This window comes from Pseudorca crassidens, chromosome X, assembly GCF_039906515.1.
Source record: "Pseudorca crassidens isolate mPseCra1 chromosome X, mPseCra1.hap1, whole genome shotgun sequence".
NCBI lineage: Eukaryota > Metazoa > Chordata > Mammalia > Artiodactyla > Delphinidae > Pseudorca > Pseudorca crassidens.
Window position 1 is genome coordinate 86,906,296 of NC_090317.1, and position 20,694 is coordinate 86,926,989.

General features: G+C 43.1%; 1 protein-coding gene across 5 annotated transcripts in view; it reads left to right on the forward strand.

The window, feature by feature from the left end:
• PHF8 (PHD finger protein 8) overlaps positions 1-14,088 on the forward strand; it is a 99,610-nt gene extending 85,522 nt beyond the window's left edge. For 4 of the 5 annotated variants that reach the window (XM_067722552.1, XM_067722550.1, XM_067722549.1 and 1 more), the window contains 3 exons: positions 6,378-6,487; positions 10,185-10,521; positions 11,472-14,088. In XM_067722552.1, coding sequence (XP_067578653.1) covers positions 6,378-6,487; positions 10,185-10,521; positions 11,472-11,560 — 536 coding nt within the window. In that variant the 3' untranslated portion in view covers positions 11,561-14,088. Of the gene's footprint in view, positions 1-6,377; positions 6,488-7,248; positions 7,654-10,184; positions 10,522-11,471 lie in introns of those variants that run through there. The other variant, XM_067722554.1, reaches the window with a different exon arrangement.
• Positions 14,089-20,694: the final 6,606 nt, after the last annotated feature.

Genomic DNA, 20,694 nt, shown 5'->3' on the forward strand with positions numbered 1-20,694 from the left:
CAAGCCTGTGTCTTTTGGTTGGAGCATTTAATCCATTCCCGTTTAAGGTAATTATCTATATGTATGTTCCTATGACCATTTTCTTAATTGTTTTGGGGTTGTTTTCGTAGGTCCTTTTCTTCTCTTGTGTTTCCCACTTAGAGAAGTTTCTTTAGCATTTGTTGTAGAACTGGTTTGGTGGTGCTAATTCTCTTTGCTTTTGCTTGTCTGTAAAGCTTTTGATTTCTCCATCGAATCTGAATGAGATCCCTGCCAGGTAGGGTAGTCTTGGTTGTAGGTTCTTCCCTTTCATCACTTTAAGTATATCATGCCACTCCCTTCTGGCTTGTAGAGTTTGTGCTGAGAAATAAGCTGTTAACCTTTTGGGAGTTCCCTTGTATGTTATTTGTCATTTTCCCTTGCTGCTTTTAATAATTTTTCTTTGTCTTTGAGTTTTGCCAGTTTGATTACTATGTGTCTCAGCATGTTTCTCCTTGTGTTTATCCTGTATGGGACTCGCTGTGCCTCTTGGACTTGCGTGGCTTTTTCCTTTCCCATGTTAGGGAAGTTTTCGACTATAATCTCTTCAAATATTTTCTCTGGTCCTTTCTCTCTCTCTTCTCCTTCTGGTACCCCTATAATGCAAATGTTGTTGCATTTAATGTTGTCCCAGAGGTCTCTTAGGCTATCTTCATTTCTTTTCATTCTTTTTTCTTTATTCTGTTCCACAGCAGTGAATTCCACTGTTCTGTCTTCCAGGTCATTTATCCATTCTTCTGCCTCACTTATTCTGCTATTGATTCCTTCTAGCGTAGTTTTCATTTCAGTTATTGTGTTGTTCATCTCTGTTTTTTCTTTAATTCTTCTAGGTCTTTGTTAAACATTTCTCTCTTTTTTTTTTTTTTTTTTTTTTTGTTGCGCTACACGGGCCTCTCACTGTTGTAGCCTCTCCCTTTGTGGAGCACAGGCTCCGGACGCGCAAGCTCAGCGGACATGGCTCACGGGCCCAGCCACTCCGTGGCACTTGGGGTCCACCCAGACCGGGGCACGAACCCGTGCCCCCGCATCGGCAGGCAGACTCTCACCCACTGTGCCACCAGGGAAGCCCTGTTAAACATTTCTTGCGTCTTCTTGATCTTTGCCTCCATTTTTTTCCCTGAAGTCCTGGATCATCTTCCCTATCATTATTCTGAATTCTTTTTCTGGAAGGTTGCCTATCTCCATTTCATTTGCTTGTTTTTCTTGGGTTTTATCTTGTTCCTTCATCTGGTACATAGCCCTCTGCCTTTTCATCTTGTGTATCTTTCTGTGAATGTGGTTTTTTTCCCACAGGCTGCAGGATTGTAGTTCTTCTTGCTTCTGCTGTCTCACTTCTCTGGGGTTTTTTTTTATTCTTTTTTTTTAGAATGATTAGTTATTATTATTTTAAACAAATTTTTGGCTGCACTGAGCGGCATGCAGAGCTTCCCCGACCAGGGATCCAACCGACACCCCTGCCGTGGAAGCATGGAGTCTTAACCAGTGGACCACCAGGGAAGTCCTGTTTTTGTTTATTTAGGTATATCCTGATTTCTCCTTTTTTGAAGGATAGTTCTGCTGGATGTAGAATTCTTGGTTGACAGTGATTTTCTTTAAGCACTTTGAATATGTCATCCTACTGCTTTTTTTCCTCCATGGTTTCTGATGATCAGTAAACTGTCAATCTTTTATGTTATGAGTCACTTCTGTTTTGCTGACTTCAAGGTCCTCTCTTTGTCTTTGGTTTTGGTTATGATATGTAGTCTCTGAGTTTATCTGACATATAGTTTGTTGAACTTATTGGATATGTAGATTAATTTTTTATCAAATTTGGAAAAGTTTCAGGCATTATTTCTTTAAATAGTCTTTCCACCCCTTTTTCTCTCTCCTTTTGGGCTTCCCATATGCATATGTTGGCAAATTTGATCCATCCCACAGGTCCCTTTGGCTCTGCTCATTTTCCTCATTCTTTTTTCTTTCTGTTCGTTAGACTGGATAATCTCAATTGACCTTTCTTGAAGGTCACTAAGTCTTCCTTCTGCCTACTCAAATCTGCTGTTGAAACCCTCTAGTGAAATTTTCATTTCCGTTACTTTTCAACTCGAAAATATCTATTTGATTCCTTTTTATGGTTTCTGTCTGTTTATTGGTATTCTTTATTTGGTGAAATGTCATTCTCATACTCTCATTTAGCTCTTTAGACATGATCTCTAGCTCTTTGAACATGTTTGAAATAGGTGGTATAAAGTCCTTGTCTAGTAGGTCCAACTTCGTTCAGGTAGTCAGGGAGAGTTTTTATCCATTACTTTTTTCCTGTGTGTGGCTACCCTTTCCTGTTTCTTTGCATATCTTCTAATGTTTTTTGAAAACTGAACATTTAAAATAATGTGGCGACTCTGGAAATCAGATACTTCACTCCCCAGGGTTTGTTTTGTTGCTGCTTGTTGTTATTTGTTTATTTACAGAATTTGTTCAGAAAAGTCACTAAAGTAGAAGTTTCTACTCAGTTAGCTTAGTGGTCAGCTAATGATTGGACAGAGATTTCCTTAAATGCCTAGAACCAGTAAATCTCCCAGTGCTTGACAAGGGGCTCTATGTGCATGTTGGGACATACCTTCAGCACTCAGGCAGGCAATTTACAACTGTGCCTTAGCCTTCACTTCCTGCTTTGCAGCGCCTCAAAGTCAGCCAGAGGTGAGTGCCTGTATTTCTCAAGTCTTTCCTGATCATGCACACAGCCCCTATGCATGCATATGGTCTTTTAGATTCCCAGAAATACGTGAGAGCTTTTCTAATCCCCAGTGGATATCTTATTCCTCAACTTTTCCTTTTCAGCTTTTGGGTTGGTCTTTTGTTTGCCACAACTGTTATCCATCACCTTAAGCATCTGTGACATTAAGCGCTTGCCTTTAAATATTTTTGATAAATGCTCCCCAGGGAGCACTAGGCTTTGGAAGAAAGCTCCAGCTCCTTTCTGTTCCCTACATCACTGGCAATGTGGCCTGTTTTTTTTCAAGGCTATCACTGAGCTGGGGAGAAGTGGATGGGTCTAGGGCAAGTTAAAATGCCACAAAGCTCACTGCTTTTACTGAGATTCAGCGCTTTTTCTTAAATAAATGCTCTCCAGGTAGCTGTAAACCTTTGGTTAATTTCCAGAGTTCTGAAAAATTTTATTATGACAGTTTTTGCCAGTTTTTTCATTGTTTTAATTCAGAAGTGACGTTTTAGAAGTCCTTAACTTTGCCTTTTTTGTGGATTTCATCCATCATGACATACTAAATATTAGTTCAGTATGCATCTCTATGAAAATGACTTTTTCTTTCATAACCATAGTTCCATCATTTGACACCTAAGTAAAGTAACATTTACTTCCTAATATCATTTAATACCAAATCCTTATTCAAATTTCCTCCAGTTGTACCAAAAATAGCTTTTATAATTTGCTTATTTAAACCAGGATCTATTCAAGGACTACACATTTCATTTGGTTATTATAATCTCTTAATCTCATTCACTATTTAAAATTTTTTATTATGAGAATTTTCAAACATCCATAAATGTAGGAGAGTACACAAACACCCATATTCTCAATACTTAGATCCTACAGTTGTAATATTTTTCTGTATTTGCTTCATTATCTGTATCTGTCTGTCTATAGTTTTTACTGAGCTACTTCAAAGTACTTTACAAAGCTACTGCAAAGTAATACTTCAGTATCTCCTAAGAATAAGAATGTCCTCCTACATAACCACACTAACTTTGTTATACTTAACAGTTAATAATTCCCTGAGATCTTCTAATAAACCATTCTATGATCAGATTTTCTCAACTGTCCCTACAAAATGTCTTACATAGTTTTTTTTCTCCCCTAAATCCAGATCTAATCAAGGAGGTTAATTTTTTTCAGATTAAAACAACATGCTTATGTATTATACAGGTCAGGAATTTAGAAAGGACACAATGGGGACAACTTGTCTCTACTCCATGATGTCTGGGGCCTCAGCTGGGATAATTTGAAGGCTGGATGGCCAAGAGTTTGAATCATCTGAAGTCTCATTAACTCACATGTCTGGGGCCTGGGCTGGGTGGACTCAAAGACTAGAAGTACCAAGCAGAGTGCCAACATGTGACCTCTCCATGTGACTAGCTTCCTCACTGCCTGATGGCCTCAAGGCAATCAGACTTCTTATGTGGTTGCTCAGGGCTCTAAGTGTGAGTGTTCCAGGAAGCAGTGCAGAAACTAAAGTTGCCTTTTCTGACCTAGCCTCAGAAGTCATGCAGTGTCACTTCTGTCACATTCTATAGGCTACAAATGATCCTGCTTAGGTTCAACAGGAGGGAACATAGACCCCACCTATTAATAGGAAAAATGTCAAAGAATTTGGGGCCATGTTTTAAAGCCACCACACACACAAAACTATGGAGAACGATATAAAATATACCCAAGAATCCATCCATGACTGAAAATTGTGCGTTAACATTTTTGCTAGATTTGCTTCAGATCACTTTTTAAACAAGTAAAATATCAATATCACCTTTAAAGAAAGGACTTCAACCTCCTGAATTGCCTGTTCTAAAATCTGCATACTGCTTATACAGAAAGTCTCCTTTATAGCAACAACAATAGCTAACCAACCAAGGAATCTTTAAATCTAGGTCAGATACCACCACCACCTCTTTTTTCCCTGTAACATTGACTTTTTTCATTAATTAAAAAGAGTAAAATCCCATACACTCACCAATGAGAATCAACAGTTGTAAAGATTTTGCCATATTTGATTCATCTATAGCTTTCTTCTTTTTTTAAAAACTGTCTAAAGCAAATCCCAGATAGTGTCATTCCCTCCCCACCCCACCATGTACTTCAGTATGCATCTCTAAAGTATACATTTTCTCACATAACCACTGCCCTGTCATCATACATAACAAAATTAATAATAATTTGATAATTCCTTGATGTTATCTAATACTAAGTCCATAATCAAATTTCCTTAATTGTCTAACAAAAAAAGGCATTTTCATAGTGGCTTTGTTTAAATCAGGATCTGAACAGGGTCCATATGGCATTTGGCTATCACGTTTTTTGAATATCTCTTAATCTAGAGAAATCCTTCTTTGTTTGATGCTGTTGATTTGTTATAAAAACTAGTATAATTGTCCTTTAGCACATCCCACCTTCTAGATTTGTTTGTTTGCTTCTTTGTGACATTGTGTTTTTAAAGAAACCAGGCCAGTTATCTTATAGGATGACTGTTTGCCCTCGGTGTCATTTAACTTTTTTTTTTTTATTTCTGTTTCCTAAAAACTGGAAGTAATATGAACTGCTTACTTGATGTTAGGTCTTGGCAAAACTACTTCCCAGGTAATGCTGTAGATTTCCTATTGAATTGCATTAGGAGGTGCATGAAGTTGGCCATCTTTCTGTTAGTGACAATAAGGGGTGATCTCCTGATCTCATCATTGTAAGGTTAGTTTTTTTTTTTCTCAAGACTAGCAAGTCATCTGTGAGATAATACTTTGGTACTGTGTGAATATCCAATTCCCTAGAATCAGTTATTTCATTAGGGCTTACAAACGTGTGATTTTCTAATTTTGTCATTCCTTTTACATTTATTAGCTGGCATTCGTCTGTAAAGAACAGCTTTCCCTCATCATCTGGGGCTGTTTGGTTATCCTGAAATACACTTCCTATGTAAAATGTGGGATGAGTAACTTTTTTGATTCAAGATTGTTAAGGCATTATATAAAAAGGTTATACAAGAAGGTGATCTTCTTTAGGAACTCATAGCCTGGTTATTAGATAGATTAACACACATCAGCATTAGGGAATGAGACAGGATAGTATGTGCTATGTATTAAGTGACTTGTACCTAAGTTCAGGGGAGGGGAGGGTTCAGTGTGAGCCAAAGAGGTCCTAGCCGTTTTGCACAGAAGATTGATTTCAGCTTACTTTTGAATAATGGACAGGTTTTAAAGAGGTGGAAAAAAGGGAAGAGGGTACTCCAGGCAGTGTAGATGATGAGGATGAAGGCACAGGGAGAGAGGATGAGCTGTACATGTTCTGGAGGTGTAATAAGGAAGCCATTCTGTCTGGAGAAGCTGAGGATATGGGAATGGAAATAAGGTTGGGGAGGTAGGTAGGGAGTAGAACATGGACAACTTTACATGCCAATTCAGGGAAATTAACTTTTATCTTTTAATCAGTGTGTGCTTTGTGTACCTTGGGCATTTGTGAATTAGCTTTTTACCCAATGGGAAGCAAAATCTGGCTTTGTAAAAAGCTCGAAGCAGGAAAACCAATGAGACCACCTTTGGGGGGCTCAGAGGTAGGGAATATGATTGTCATTCAGATAAATGTCTTCATTCTGTTCCTTCTGCAGCCCGTGTGACCCCAACTCTACCAAAGCAGGACCGTCCTGTGCGTGAGGGGACTCGGGTAGCTTCCATTGAGACAGGCTTGGCTGCAGCAGCTGCAAAGTTGGCCCAGCAGGTAAGTGCTGACACTCAGGCAATGGCCCTGCCACTGATTCCAGTTTGATTTGGAGCCTCAAAACTCAGACCTCCAGGCTGACAGGATCTTACCATTGTCTCATTGGGAAGTGGGTAACTTGTGATCTTTATCCATGGCAGTATCCCAGCTCCCTCCTATATCCTACATATACCAACTCAGTGACAAGCTACTTCCACAGAGCACACCGTTGAAATGATTTAGGATGAAAGAAAATAGGGGGCCAGAGAAAAGCCCTTGAAAATATCACTTGCCTTTCTGGGTGTGTGAAAACCTCTCAGATGGGAAGGACCAAGTCTGTCCTTGGGTGAGAGCTCTTGTCTTCAGATGAAGCTCCAAGGAGGTGACTCAGTTGAGTACACTCAGTTTCTCAGTCTCTCATCTGTATCGGAATTTGGTTTTTTCGGAGAGAGGCTTTTCTTGTCCTCTGTACCAAATACTTTGCCTGATCTTCACCCCATGCTTCCCAAGAAAACTTCACCCACTAATTTTTGTCCTAGAATCAAGTTAACTTCCTAGCATGTTATAGTTTTCAAAGTTCTTAAATGTGCTTGGCAACCCTGAGAGCAGTTGGAAGTGAATCTTGTGGTTCTCTCCTTATCAGTATCCCCTTAGATCCTCATGCCACATCCTATAGCTTAGAGCATTTATTGAGCATCTGCTTTATGTTAGGTGCTTCCATGTGTCTCATGTAATCTGCTCAATAACCCTTTTCAATAGGTAATATTTTCATCATTTTACAGGTGAAGAAAATGAGGCTCTCTTTAAGTGACTAGTCCAGGATAATACAGCCAGTAAATGGAGGAGACAAGATTCAAACTCATATCCTCTAACTTCAGATTTCATGTTACTTGCTATTAAAATAAAGTGAAATAGTTAAATGTTTATATAATTCAGTAATTACATCCCATTTAAATAAAATTTAATAGAATGATGTTTTTCATATGATGTTCTGTGGAGTTCCAGAGTTTAGAAATGTTTTGGAGGCTATTGATGGAAGCCAGCAGAGACCAACCAGTACAGGCGGCCATTCTTTGTCCAGAACTTTTCTCTATTATGTATATCCTAGTGCCATGTAAGATGTAATTTGTAAAAAAAGGAAGTTTGACTGCTTTAAATGAACAAATTAATTAAAGGTTTGAAAACTACTCTTAGTGCCTTCTGTGGAGCTCACTTCTGTGGAGTTGATCAGAGATGACCTCAAAGAAGAGATTTGAAATTGGGAAGGGTTTTGCAGGCTAAGCTTTTGGAGGGGAAAGGGAGGCATTCCAGGAGAAGGGGATTCCTTCGTAAGCACACAAGGCCCTCTTGATTTGCCCTCTGGTTACCTCTCCTCCCTGACCTTGTGTCAACCCTTCATGCATGCCCTTTACACCACTCATACTATTGCATTACGGTACTCATTGTTCATTCAATGTATCAGACTGTCTCATGCCTCTGTGCCTTTGCACAAACCGTTCCCTCTGCCCATTGGGAATCATGCCCTCTCAGATGCCTTTACCTAACACCCCTTCACACCATCCACCACCAGTTTATTTCAGTGGCCTTCTGTGCTTCCATAGCATTCTCATGGTACTTACAATCATAAGTGTACTTTTCTTTGTTCCTTATTAAACTGTAAGGGCCTCAAGGGTGAAGACATATCTAATTTGACTTGGTATCCCTACTATGTTAAGCATGTGTTTAGTCATTGTTGGTTGAGTGAATGAATGAATGAATAAAAGAATGAACAGATCTTTTTGGATTGGAGGCTTCTTGTTGGGGAATGGAGTAAGATAAATAGAGGTTAAAAAATGAATTCTGGAGCCAGCCTGCCTGAGTTCAAATCTTCTCCCTCCCACTTGAGCAAGTTACTTAATTTCTCTGTGCCTCAGTTTCCTCATAGACTCTGTCTGAGGATTAGATGAGGTAATATATGTAAAAGCTCTGAGAACAGCACTTGCCACACGGTAAGTACTGTAGACACATTAGCTTTTCATCATTATCACTACAGGTTGGCTAGGTATAAGTGGCCAGATGATGGATGACCATAAATGTCAGGCCAGGGAGTCTGAACTTGGGTGGGGACTTGCTGATGGCCTTTTGAGATAAGGTGAAAGTGGCCCTGTCATAAGATAGTCTAGTCTTCTGTGGGGGGGGATCTGGATGATGTATATGAAAGGGAGATTGGCAGCAAAGGTAGAAAATTTTAAACTATGTGATCTAGGTATGAAGAGATAATTTCTGGATTCAGATGAGAGAAATGGGGGCAGAAATGCAGTTCTTGGTATGGATGGAGTAACAAGTATTTTGGCTGATAAAAGAGACTCTGAAGACAGATGGCTTGGGTCTGAATCGCAGCTTGGCCACTTACTGTTCCTATAACCTTAGGAAAGTGACTTAACCTCTCTGTGCCAGTTTCTTCTCATAAAAATGGAATTATAATTCTTTTTTTCTCATGCTTCAAAGGAGTATTAAATGAGTTAAATTATAGAACAGTGCCTGGCATATATTACTAATATTATTATTCTCGTCCCACAAAAATTCCTAAGGTAGCCACAGCCTGTCAGATCTCCGAAGGCAGGAGTAGGCCTGTGTTGCCAAGAGAAGGCAAAGAAATGTAATCACTGAGTTGGTCTCTGTGGCTGTGTAGCATTTCAGAAGGTGAAGTCGTTCACATGCTCTCAGCACCACCTTTCCAGGTTCTCAGGGGTCCAGGTGCCCACTATAAAGGTACCCACTACACAGTGGATAGTATATTCATAGAGCAATGGATGGATGAAATCCAAGATACTGTGAGAAGTGACACAACTCCTTATTCATCCCTCCCATCCAAAACTGAGATTTTAAGATCCAGTGACCTGGAAGACTGTCCTCTATTAAAAGAAAAGACCAGCAAGAAGAAGAGAAACCATTGTAAGAGATGAAGATAGAATAATAGTTTCTCATTTGTTGAGTACCTACTATGTGCTATGTGTTTTATGTCATTATTTAATCTTTCCAGCAGCCCTGAAAACCAGCTATTGTTTTGCCCATTTTACAGATGAGGCAATTGAATTTCAGAAAGGTTAGTAACTTGACCAAGGTCATCCAACTTAGGGAGCACAAGCCTAGATTTGAACCCAAGTTTATCTCATTCCAAAGCTGCTACTCTTTCACTCGCAGATGTCCCATTTTGAGAATTGTGCAGGGTGGGTGTTCACATAGACCTAGTTGAATCCTGAACCCAACAACTGTTCAGCTGTGAGGCTTTGGGCTCATGTTTCTTAATATCCCTGTACCTCAGTTTTCTCATCTGTAAACTGAGGGATTTTCCTTCTCAGGGCTGTTCTAAGGAGTAAATGAGGTCAAACATATAAAGTGCCTCAGCTGCTGGTGTAAATTTAGCTATTATTATTAGTCATGTCCATGGTTCACCTCATAAGTGGCAATTCTAGGACCAAAACCCAAGTCTCTGAACTCATTTACCCTTCTGTTGCCACTGTACTGGTTAGTAGCAGTGTTGACTTAAGAATGGTTGATACCAAAGGACCTGAGGTATTGGAAGGCCTGTGTGTTGTGTGTACATATATCCAGGCTAAGCTTGGAGTAGGGGCAGGTTGTAGAACCACACTGACCACCGTCTAGATTCCTTTCTGGGAAATTTTCTTCTCTTTTCTTCACTCCTAAATTCTCCCCTCCCATTTGGCTTGTGTTTCAGGAGCTACAGAAGGCCCAAAAGAAGAAATATATCAAGAAGAAGCCTTTGTTGAAGGAGGTAGAACAGCCTCGCCCTCAAGAGCCTAATCTCAGCGTGGCAGTACCAGGCCCAACTCTGGCCACTACACCCCAACTTCTCACCTCCTCCTCACCCCTGCCTCCCCCTGAGCCTAAACAAGAGGCCCTCTCAGGAAGTCTTGCTGACCATGAGTATACTGCTCGTCCCAACGCCTTTGGCATGGCCCAGGCAAACCGCAGCACCACACCCATGGCCCCTGGTGTCTTCTTGACCCAGCGGCGCCCTTCAGTTGGCTCCCAGAGCAATCAAACAGGACCAGGTATGACTGCCATATGGTTGTAGAACTGAGAAGGATCTTAGAGTCACTGGCTTCAAACCCTTAAGCATTCTGGTAAATGAGAACACCTGGGAGGGACAGTGATGGGCAACCTAAGATACTTGGACTTGACCTCATAGGCCATGAAGAGACATTGACTAGTGTTAAGCAGAGACAAACCCAGATGTGGGTTTGGGAAGATCCTTCCGGTAGGCCAGAGTGGAGGGTGGGTTGAAGGTGGGAAGTCTAGGAAGGAGGCACATACACAAGTCCAGGCTGCAGTGAAGAGAGGCTAGGGCTCTGGCAGAGGGAATGAAGGAGGGGATAAATTGATCAAATATGGAGGAGGTCACATGGGACACGTGATTGATGTGGTGATGTGGTGATGAGGTGATTTGATGTGGGGAAAGAGGAAGCGGGGAGGGCTCAAGCCCTCCTTTTCCTCACTTTGGCTCTGAAAGCCCAGTCCCTAGAGTACGCAGCTCAAGGGTGATGAGATTGGTGCGGCATTGGGATGATGAGGATGGGGTTTCTAATGAAACAAGGCCCTGGGAGTGGCAACTTCAGGGACACTGAGCTATAATCACTAACCAGGCACTTGTTCAATCCTGGTGGGCAGGATAAGAAGATGGAGAGGCACAATCACCTTGCAGAAGTTAGGAAGGAAAATGATTGGGACCAAAGAAATCAGTGGGGAAAAGTAACCAGACAGAGTAACCAGGGAGTCTGTAGCCACTGCAGGAGGTCATAGGAGGAAGAGCCAAAGCATGTGGTGTTGGATTGGAGTAGTTAAGGAGGGCCTCTTGGCCCAAGATGGTCCTGGAGCCAGGCATAAGGATGGGGAGACTGTGGGCAGAGGAACAGAGGAGGGGGGTGGCCCAAGGACAGTTGGTGCTGGAGCTGCTGCTGGCACCCTTGCCATACCCTTTGCTTACCTCTCCCTTCCCCCACAGGAAAGCGTCCCAAAAAGGGCCTGGCTACAGCAAAGCAGAGACTCGGCCGTATCCTGAAAATCCACAGAAATGGCAAACTGCTTCTGTGATCCCCTTTGTGTCCTACCCCTCACCCCTTCACCCCCACTGCCTTCTCCGTTGTCAATTCTCGGGGCACTCCTGGATCCTGCCTGCCCCGGACAAGGTGCTGAGGCGCATTGTCCTGCTTTCTTGGAACTGACCAAAGGCACGGACTCTCCCATGGGCCCCTTCACCTACTCCCTCAACTCCCTTCCCCACTTCCACTGGAGCATCCTGCCTGCCTTTTGCATATCTCTGAGTAGCCAGTAAATGGGAGAGGTTTCCAGCTGACTAGAGCCCTCTTTTCTGCTGCCCCAATCCGTTTCCCTTTCACCAGCTTTGTCTGCCCTTTACTGTCATCCCCACTTAAAGCTGGAAAGCAGGGCGAGGAGAGGCATGAGGAGAGCCTGGGCCCCTCGGTATTTCCCTGGTCATGAAGTGGGAGGCCCAGTGCTCAACACTTTCTGTGGCTCCATCCCTGTCTCCAGAAGCCTGCCCACCTCTGCCCATTCTCCTGCCTCCTCTTAGCCCAATGGATGTGTCCCACTCAAGACTCGTTCCTGGGAGAAGGCTCTGGCCTCTGCCCCCTCTTGCCAAATGCTTCATGGAAATAAAGAGGAGGGCCCAGAGTCTTCTTGCTGCGCCACCGTGGGCCATTTCCAGAGTGGCCTAGAAAGGCCATGGGCTGACTTCATTCATCCTCGGGAGGAAGAGAGATTCCTGTCACTTCTCAAGGTGGGGAGAGGACCAACACCGAAGACTTTGACCGAGACTTTGTAGCCCATTGGAGGAAACTACTTTTGGGTGGCTACAGACGAAGCCACCTCTCCCAGGGTGAGCTCCAGGGATTTGCCTAGAGTTTGAGGTCCTGCAGAACATTATCCACATAGCTTTGGCTGGGCCCCAGGATGCAAAAACCATCTCCCAAACGCCTTGAAAGCATCTGCCACTGAAGCAGATAGCCCTTGCTCTACGGCCTGATCCCTTCACCCGTACCACAGAGCACAGCCTGGACCTTCTGGAGAGGATGTGGCAGGACAGCTCACCCCAGGTTCTCCATCAGGAGCCTCCCTGCTTCTCTCCCCACCTTGAGGTCTTGGTCTGAAGAAGACTTCAGAACTCACATCTTCACTCCTGGACCTTTACACTCCCAGATGTCAGGTGGACGCTCAAGCAGAGTGCTGATGTGGGGGGAGCCCGAGCCTAGGAGCGGAGATGCCCACCTGTAAAGGAGCAGATCATCTGAACCTCCCACCCCCTCTTCCCTTTGTGAATGTTTCTATTGTCCAGACAGTGCCCACCCCCTCCCTCACCCTCCCCCAGCTCCCTCCACCTCCCACCTGTCTTGCCTCCTTGGTGACCTGGACTGGATGGAGAATGTCTCCCTCTCTCCATTTCGGCACTGCCCAAGTGGAGTGCTTCATTGTCTTCTACCCCCCACTTTAACTTCACCTCAGTTTTCTCAGTGCTTCTGGGGAACTTAACAGCTACTGTGCAGGCCACAGGGAATATGTGAGGCTTCCCTGGTTGTCTTCGTGTCTCCAGTTTGTCTTTCTTTTCTCCACAGCCCATCTACTCTCCTTCCTTGGAATCAGGGGTCCCTTAGCCCCATTTCCTTTTCCTATCTTGGGGGCCCCAGGGGCCAAGCAGTCCTCCATCTATTCACACCAAAGGCAAAAAAGCCTGGCTACCTCCCCCTTAGCACGTGAGGTTCCCACTCCCCTTCCCTCTGTTTCTGCCCAGCTTTGCTTTTCTTGGGGATTTCAAAGCAACAGAGGGTAGTGAGGGGAGGGAAGGAGGGCAGCCTGTGTCCCTGTGTAGGCAACTGCCTGACTAGGCCCTGACTGCTGTAACCAAGACCAGGACCCCAGCCCTTCTGCCCATTAACACCCCCCTCCCCTTGATCCTTCAAAGGCAGCTAAATTGCTAGCATATCCCCCCTGGTTCCAGGCCTCTTTCCCTTCTGTTTCTTTGTTAAAAGTTTTGTGGAGCTGAAACCCAACCTCCATTTGACTGGGTTTCTGTTTAATTTAGTTGGGCTCTCAGAGCTGGCTGTTTGTTGTTTTGTGTTTTAAATGAAAAGCAAGTTTACCCTCAGATTTACGCTTTTCCAAAGAGGCTAGTGTGCTTTTTTTTTTTTTTAATGTTTCAGGTTCTAAGTGAAGTGAGTTGGGGAGGGGTTGGGAGTGGTTGTAACCAAGGTTTAGAACATGATGAGAGAGTTACCTCTGGTCTCCAATCCCCAGCACAGAGCTGGGGCTTGGATAGGGGGCAGGGAGAGAGGATTTCTATTCACCTTTAATATATTTTTACAAAAAAGCAATTTAAAAACAAGCCCACCGCTTCTGTACATGTCTAAATATATTTTTAGAAGTGGGTAGGATTGTGAATTTCTGATGCAGGGCCTTTTTATAAACAGGTTAGAATAGCATCATACAGACTTCTCTGTTGGTTTTTTTTCCCCTGTTTTTTTCTTATGTTGTGTTACTAATGTAATTTATATATTTTTTTTAGATCCTCCCTTTCCTATAGAGATAAAAGTGATTTATCTTGGCAATTGCTTTGCTCAGCATTCTTTTTTATTTTGGTGGTGGTGGGAGTGGTGGGGTGTTGGGGTCCAGGAGTACTGCCTTCTCTTTACATTCTGTCTCTCTCATCAACTCACCTCTTCCCTAGTGCACAGCCTTATGCCTGAGGTGGGGAGGGGACAGGATCCCTGCCCTCACAAGAGACACAGTTCACACACCAAAAACAGTCAAAAGTATAGTGAGCAGAAAAGAAGGGGGTGCAACAATTCAAAGGGGCCTGACAAGTTTGTTGGGAAGGCTTTCCATGGCTTCCATGGGCAGTTTTTACTGACTATACCTGTATCCTCTTTCTGTGAATGTGAAGTTGTGGGGTTTTATTTTTTCTTCCCCTTCTCTCTCTCTCTCTCTGACATGTTTCTCCAAGCTGAACTTGATTACTGTGTTTAGGGCCAGTGCAAGGGATATAATTATTAGAGCTAGCATATCATGCTCATTTCCTTGTGCCAGATACTGCTCTTAGTGTTCTATGTATATTGATTCATTTCATCATCACCAGTATCCTCATGCTACTGATGAGGAAACAGGCAAAGGAAACTTCCGGCATCACACATCATACGTTGTGGAGCCAACCTGGTTCCACAGTCTGTGTTCTTATTACTCTGTTCTAGCACCTCTCACTGATAACCACTACCATTTAAGTGCCTCTTCTGTGCCAGGCGTTGGGCTAGGGATTTTACCTAGGATATGTCATTTAATTCTCACTGACAACCCCAGGAGATAGTTACTAGCCCTATTTTACAGTGAAGGAGACTGAAGCTTGCCACTGGCCTTCCACAACAGGATCTCCCTGATGCCAAAATTCATGTTCTTTCCTCTCATCATGTTAGAAAAATTTCAGCAGCTCAATGACCCAACAGAAGTTTATTGAGCACTTGTGTGCAAGACGTAGCATTGAGAGTTGTGTCCTGAGGAGAGCCCTTGGGGTGATGTCAGAAGCCTCAGTTCCAAATTTACCACCACCTGGACTCTGTGACCGACAGCAGGCTGCTTACTGTCTGAGGGTCACTGTAAAAGAAGTTTGAACCCAATCAGGATTTCTTCATCCTGGAGATTTTGCTTCTGTAGGCTCTGGGGTGAGGCTGGCTGGGTTTGGCACCTACCGGCTAAATGACCTCCTCCAGCTCTCCCAATGTGAATCTTGGTATTGGGCAGGATTTGGATAGAGAAGGTTCTTGTCTGGGGCATGGGGGAACTGTGTCTCCTGGTAGAGAGGCAACAGGGAAGAGAGGAGGGATTTTAGAGTCCTTGCAGGAATGGTGGGCTGGGTTCTCTCTGTCACCAACTCCCACCCCACCCTTTCCAGTAAGGGGCCAAAGCATTGTCACCAGCCTCAGGTTAGAGGAGAAGCTAGAGTCTTGGTCACCTTACTCATTTATGCAGGAGGTACCAGCAGATGAGAGGCTTCTGTCTAACAAATGGAAGGAGAACAAGAACACCCAACTTCAGTCTTCTCTCTTTTCAATATGGAGTGGGAAAGTGCATAGGACTTGTCACTAAGAGCCTGCCTTCTCAATGATTAACCAAGTAATTTAGGGGAGATTGCTTGTCTTGATATCAGATGGAATGATCTCACCTATGGAGCCCTCTAATGCATGGTCACTCCTAAACTTTCTGGATGCTGTTAATTCCCATACTGAATCCTCTAGCCCTGACCTGTCCTGAGTACACATCACACACACTTCTGCTTGCCTGTATTGTGTTCCCTGCCTCAAGTACACAGGCTCCTCCCTTTCCATCAGGACCCCGTTCACACCCAGTTGACTGAAATGGCACTTGTCTCCAGTAAGCTGAGTGGAGGAGAAGAGCACCATATGGTACAATGTGATGATAGAGACAAGCACAGGATGCTGGTCAGGGAATCTGTCCCAGGGAAGCTGGGAGTTCAGACAAGGCTTCCTGTCAGGGGTGGTGTTTGAGCTGAAGGATGAAAATTAATTAGCCAGTCAGGCAGAGAACAGTGGGAAGAGTATTCCAAACAAAGGCAATAGCATGAATAAAAACAGAAGTGGAGGCAAAAAGAAAAATCCATGTGCATATAGAGGACAGGCAATTTAGTATAACTGCAGCTGTAACTTTTATCTGGGGGAACATATGCAGAGTCTCCAAGAAGGAATGTATAGTTTGAGAAGGCATATGATCCAAATTGATTAGTTTTTAGGCACAATATTTATTTTAAAACCTCAGATAATGGAGGATATGTAATTTGATGTTTGTCAAAAGACATAGCTGTATCCCATGAATGACAGAGAATCATTAAAGGGGTTTAAGCAGAAAATGGCATGATCCAACTTGCTTTTTAAAAAGATCCCCTTGCCAGTCATAGGAGTGGATTAGGAGGGAGAGAGATGAAGATAGGGAGATGAGTGAGGAAGTTACTGAAAGAGGGATGGGGAGGGCACCATCTTATCTTCTAATGCCCCATGAAATGCCACTTCCCTAAGGAAGTCTTCACCCAACTCTGCAGTCGATTCTGACCTTTTCTTGACTTCTACATCTCATAAAGGGTGGATATTCCAGGCCATTTTCAGGAGGCATAACCATGGAGTCAGCCACTTATACAACCCAAGTGATAGAAGTTGCACCCCTCTATTCCCATTTTCAGCTTTTTAACTCTCAAGAAAGCTCTCCTTTCCTATAGGACCACAACATAATGCCAGCACTCACCAATGAATGTGATAAGAGAGATACAATACCCATTTTATATTTTCCTTGTCAGGAGTCCAGCAAGCCTCCATCACATTCCATTCCATTCTATCATACAGAGCCTTTCAGGGTTATCTCCCCAAAGTCCTCTCTTCATCATCTCTTCCTGCATAAAAACATCCATGGCTTCCCACTGCTTATTACACCTTCTGGGTTTCAAGGCTTTTCAAACCTGGCCCAACCTGGAGACAATGGGCTGTGGTGGAAGGAGGATGTACCTGGGAGCTGAGAAAACCAATGACTCGATTCCAACTCTGCCACCTATGGGATTTTGAGCTGGCTACTTCATGTTTCCTTGACTCAGTTTAATCATCTATAACATGAAGATACAATTCCTACCTCATAGTATTGTTGGGAGGAATTATATCAGTGTCATTAAAGAACTTAATTCTATGACGAGCACTCAGGTCATTGGTAAATCTAGTTTAATTTTCACCTGTTAAAATTTGCCCAACAAGGCCTATAATCATAAAGATTACAGAGAAAGTAAGCCTTTAAAGGAATCAGAATATTTCAACCTGGGGTGGGAAATCAAGTTGGCTTCATGAGGAACATGTTTGAAGGACATAGAAAGATAGCTGAGTCAATAGGTGTGGTGAGCCTTACACTCTGTAGAGGAAATACAACTAAATCTATGACACAAAGTTGCTGGAAGGTGCCAGAGTATCATCCATGCCAGTTCAATATCATTAGTTCAGTTCTACAATGGTTTATCAAAGCTTATTTTGTGTCAGGCCCTGTGCATGCCTTTGGAGGACTTAATCCTAAGGAACATGTGGTTTAGTACACAGACATGGAAACCCAAGTACAGCAATACTAGGATAAATACTGTTACAAATAAGTATAGGGTGCTATGGGAGCATGAAGGAAGGAGACCAAACCCAGTGTGAGGAGCAGGAAAGTCTTCTAGGAAGAAACAACACCTGAGTTGACTATTGAAGGGCAATTCACCAGGCAAGGGAAGGCAGAAGGATGAGTTGGAATAGAGCATTACAAGCAAAAGGAACAGCATAAGCAAAAGTAGAAAATCAAAGCAGCCTGGTTTGTGGGTGGAACTACAAGACTTTGAGTTGAGTTGGTGTACTGGGGTGAGATGGCAAATGTTGGGAGATGAAGCTGAAGAGGTTGACAGGAACGCAATCATGAAGGTCTGATTTATGTTTCAGAACGTTCTTTCTGGCGATCCTTGGGGTGGGGAGAGACAAAAGCGGGTTAGTGTGGAGGCCAGTGTGAGGGTGGTTGCAAGATTCCAATTAAGATGCAGTGAGGTCTAAACCAGGGCAGTGACTATGAAGATACTAGAGATGTTAACCCACACCTCCCTTTTTTATTTCCCTGATATTTTACTATGAACATTTTCAAGAATTCAGAAAATCAAAGTAATTATACAGTGAATACCCATATATTTACCATCTAGATTCTACATCAGTGTTTTACTACACTTGCTTTGTCAAATATATCTATCTATTCATCTATCAACCCATCTTATTTTTTATGCATTTCAAAATTTGATACCTGTAACCCATTCTCTTAAACACTTCTGCATGCATGCCATAAACTAGAGTTCAATATATGTTTGTGATTCTTTTTTAGCTAAAATATTCACACAATGAATACAACTTTCACATACTTTAAGAGTATAATTTCATGTTTTCATAAATGTATATACCTGTGTAACCCACACCCCTATCAAGACACAGAACATTACCATCCATCCAGAAAGTTCCCAGATGTCTCTTCCCAATCACAGCCCTTCTTCCTGCCACAGTAGGCCTTGAGTTTGAAAGGGTAGGATTTGAAAATAGATGATCCAGGAGGAGAGTCTGGGTGGCTTCCCTTTTCAGCAAAGTCATGAAGGCAGGTAGCCATGGGGTATACACAAGCATTAGTAAACAAGCTTGGATGGATGGATGCCTTTCAACCTCCCTCCTCTACCCCTCCTGAGCCTCATCTTTATGGGTCAATTCATGAAATGGTGAGGCAGAGAGGAATTGAGTCAAGGGACTGCCGGGCCCTCAGGAACTAACAATCTTGTGGGGGAGACAGAGAGAAACACGGTCATAATTCCATGTGACAGATGTTGAATGTTGCATTGTACCAGGGTCAGTGCTATAACAGAGGAAAGAGTGGAAAGTGAGATAAAACAACACAGAAGTTCCACAAGGGTTTGGGGTGTGTGTGGGTGGGGGGAAGGAGGAGAGATAAAGCGAGTGGCTCAGACTCTTGGGAGGGACTGGAGGAGCTCAAAGGAAAAAGGGAGGAAGAGCATTTAGGAGCCATGAAAATGTACCTGGAGGTGAAAGGACTTAAATCTTGACTGATGTTGACTTTGATTATATGTGTGGTAGACACAAAGATATTTTAAGTTGCAAGTAACAGAAAATGCAAGTCAAGCATGGGACATTGGCTTATGTAATTGAAAAGCCTAAAAGTATGTGGATTTTAGGCACAGTTTAATCAGAGCTTTCGTATGTGTTAGCTTTGTCTTCAGGATATTTCTTCATGGTTAAAAGATGGCTTCACACAACAGCAAAAGAAAACATCAAAACAAAACGAAAAGACAACCTACGGAATGGGAGAAAATATTTGCAAATGATATGACAGATAAGGGCTTAATCTCCAAAATATACAAACAGCTCATACAACTCAAGAGCAACAACAAAACCAAACAACTAGGGACTTCCCTGGTGGCACAGTGGTTAAGAATCCGCCTGCCAAGGCAGGGACATGGGTTCGAGCCCTGGTCCAGGAAGATCCCACATGATGTGGGGCAACTAAGCCCATGTGCCACAACTACTGAGCCTGCACTCTACAGCCCATGAACCACAGCTACTGAGCCCACGTGCCACAACTACTGAAGCCCACACACCTAGAGCCTGTGCTCTGCAACAAGAGGAGCCACCGCAATAAGAAGCCTGTGCACCACAATGAAGAGTAGCCCCTACTTGCTGCAACTAGAGAAAGCCCACATGCAGCAACAAAGACCCAACATAGCCAAAAATAAAATTAAAAACAACAACAACAAAAAACAACCCAATTGAGAAATGGGCAGAAGAACTTAATAGACATTTCTCCAAAGAAGGCATACAGATGACCAGTATGCACATGAAAATATGCTCAACATTACTAACTATTAGAGAAATAGAGAAATCAAGACTACAATGAGATACCACCTCACACCGGTCAGAATGGCCATCATTAAAATGTCTAAAAATCACAAATGCTGGAGAAGGTGTGGAGAAAAGGAAACCCTCCTACACTGTTGTTGGGAATGTAAGTTGGTGCAGCCACTATGGAGAACAGTATGGATGTTCCTTAAAAAGCTAAAAAGAGGGTTACCATATGACCCAGCAATCCCACTCCTGGGCATATACCCAGACAAAACTATAATTCAAAAAGATACATACACCCCTATGTTCATAGCAGCACTATTCACAGTAGCCAAGACATGGAAACAACCTAAATGTCCATTGACAGATGAATGGATAAAGAAGATGTGGTACATATATACAAAAAAGAATGAAATAATGCCATTTGCAGCAACATGGATGGACCTAGAGATTATCATACTAAGTAAGTGAGAAAGAGAAAGACAAATACCATATGATATCACTTATATGTAGAATCTAAAATATGGCACAAATGAACCTATCTACAAAACAGAAACAGACTCACAGGGCTTCCCTGGTGGCACAGTGGTTAAGAATCTGCCTGCCAATGCAGGAGACACCGGTTCAAGCCCTGGTCCGGGAAGATCCCACATGCTGTGGAGAAACTGAGCCCGTGCGCCACGACTATTGAGCCATTCCATTGCTCTAGAGCCCTCGAGCCACAACTACTGAGCCTGCGTGCCACAACTACTGAAGCCCGCA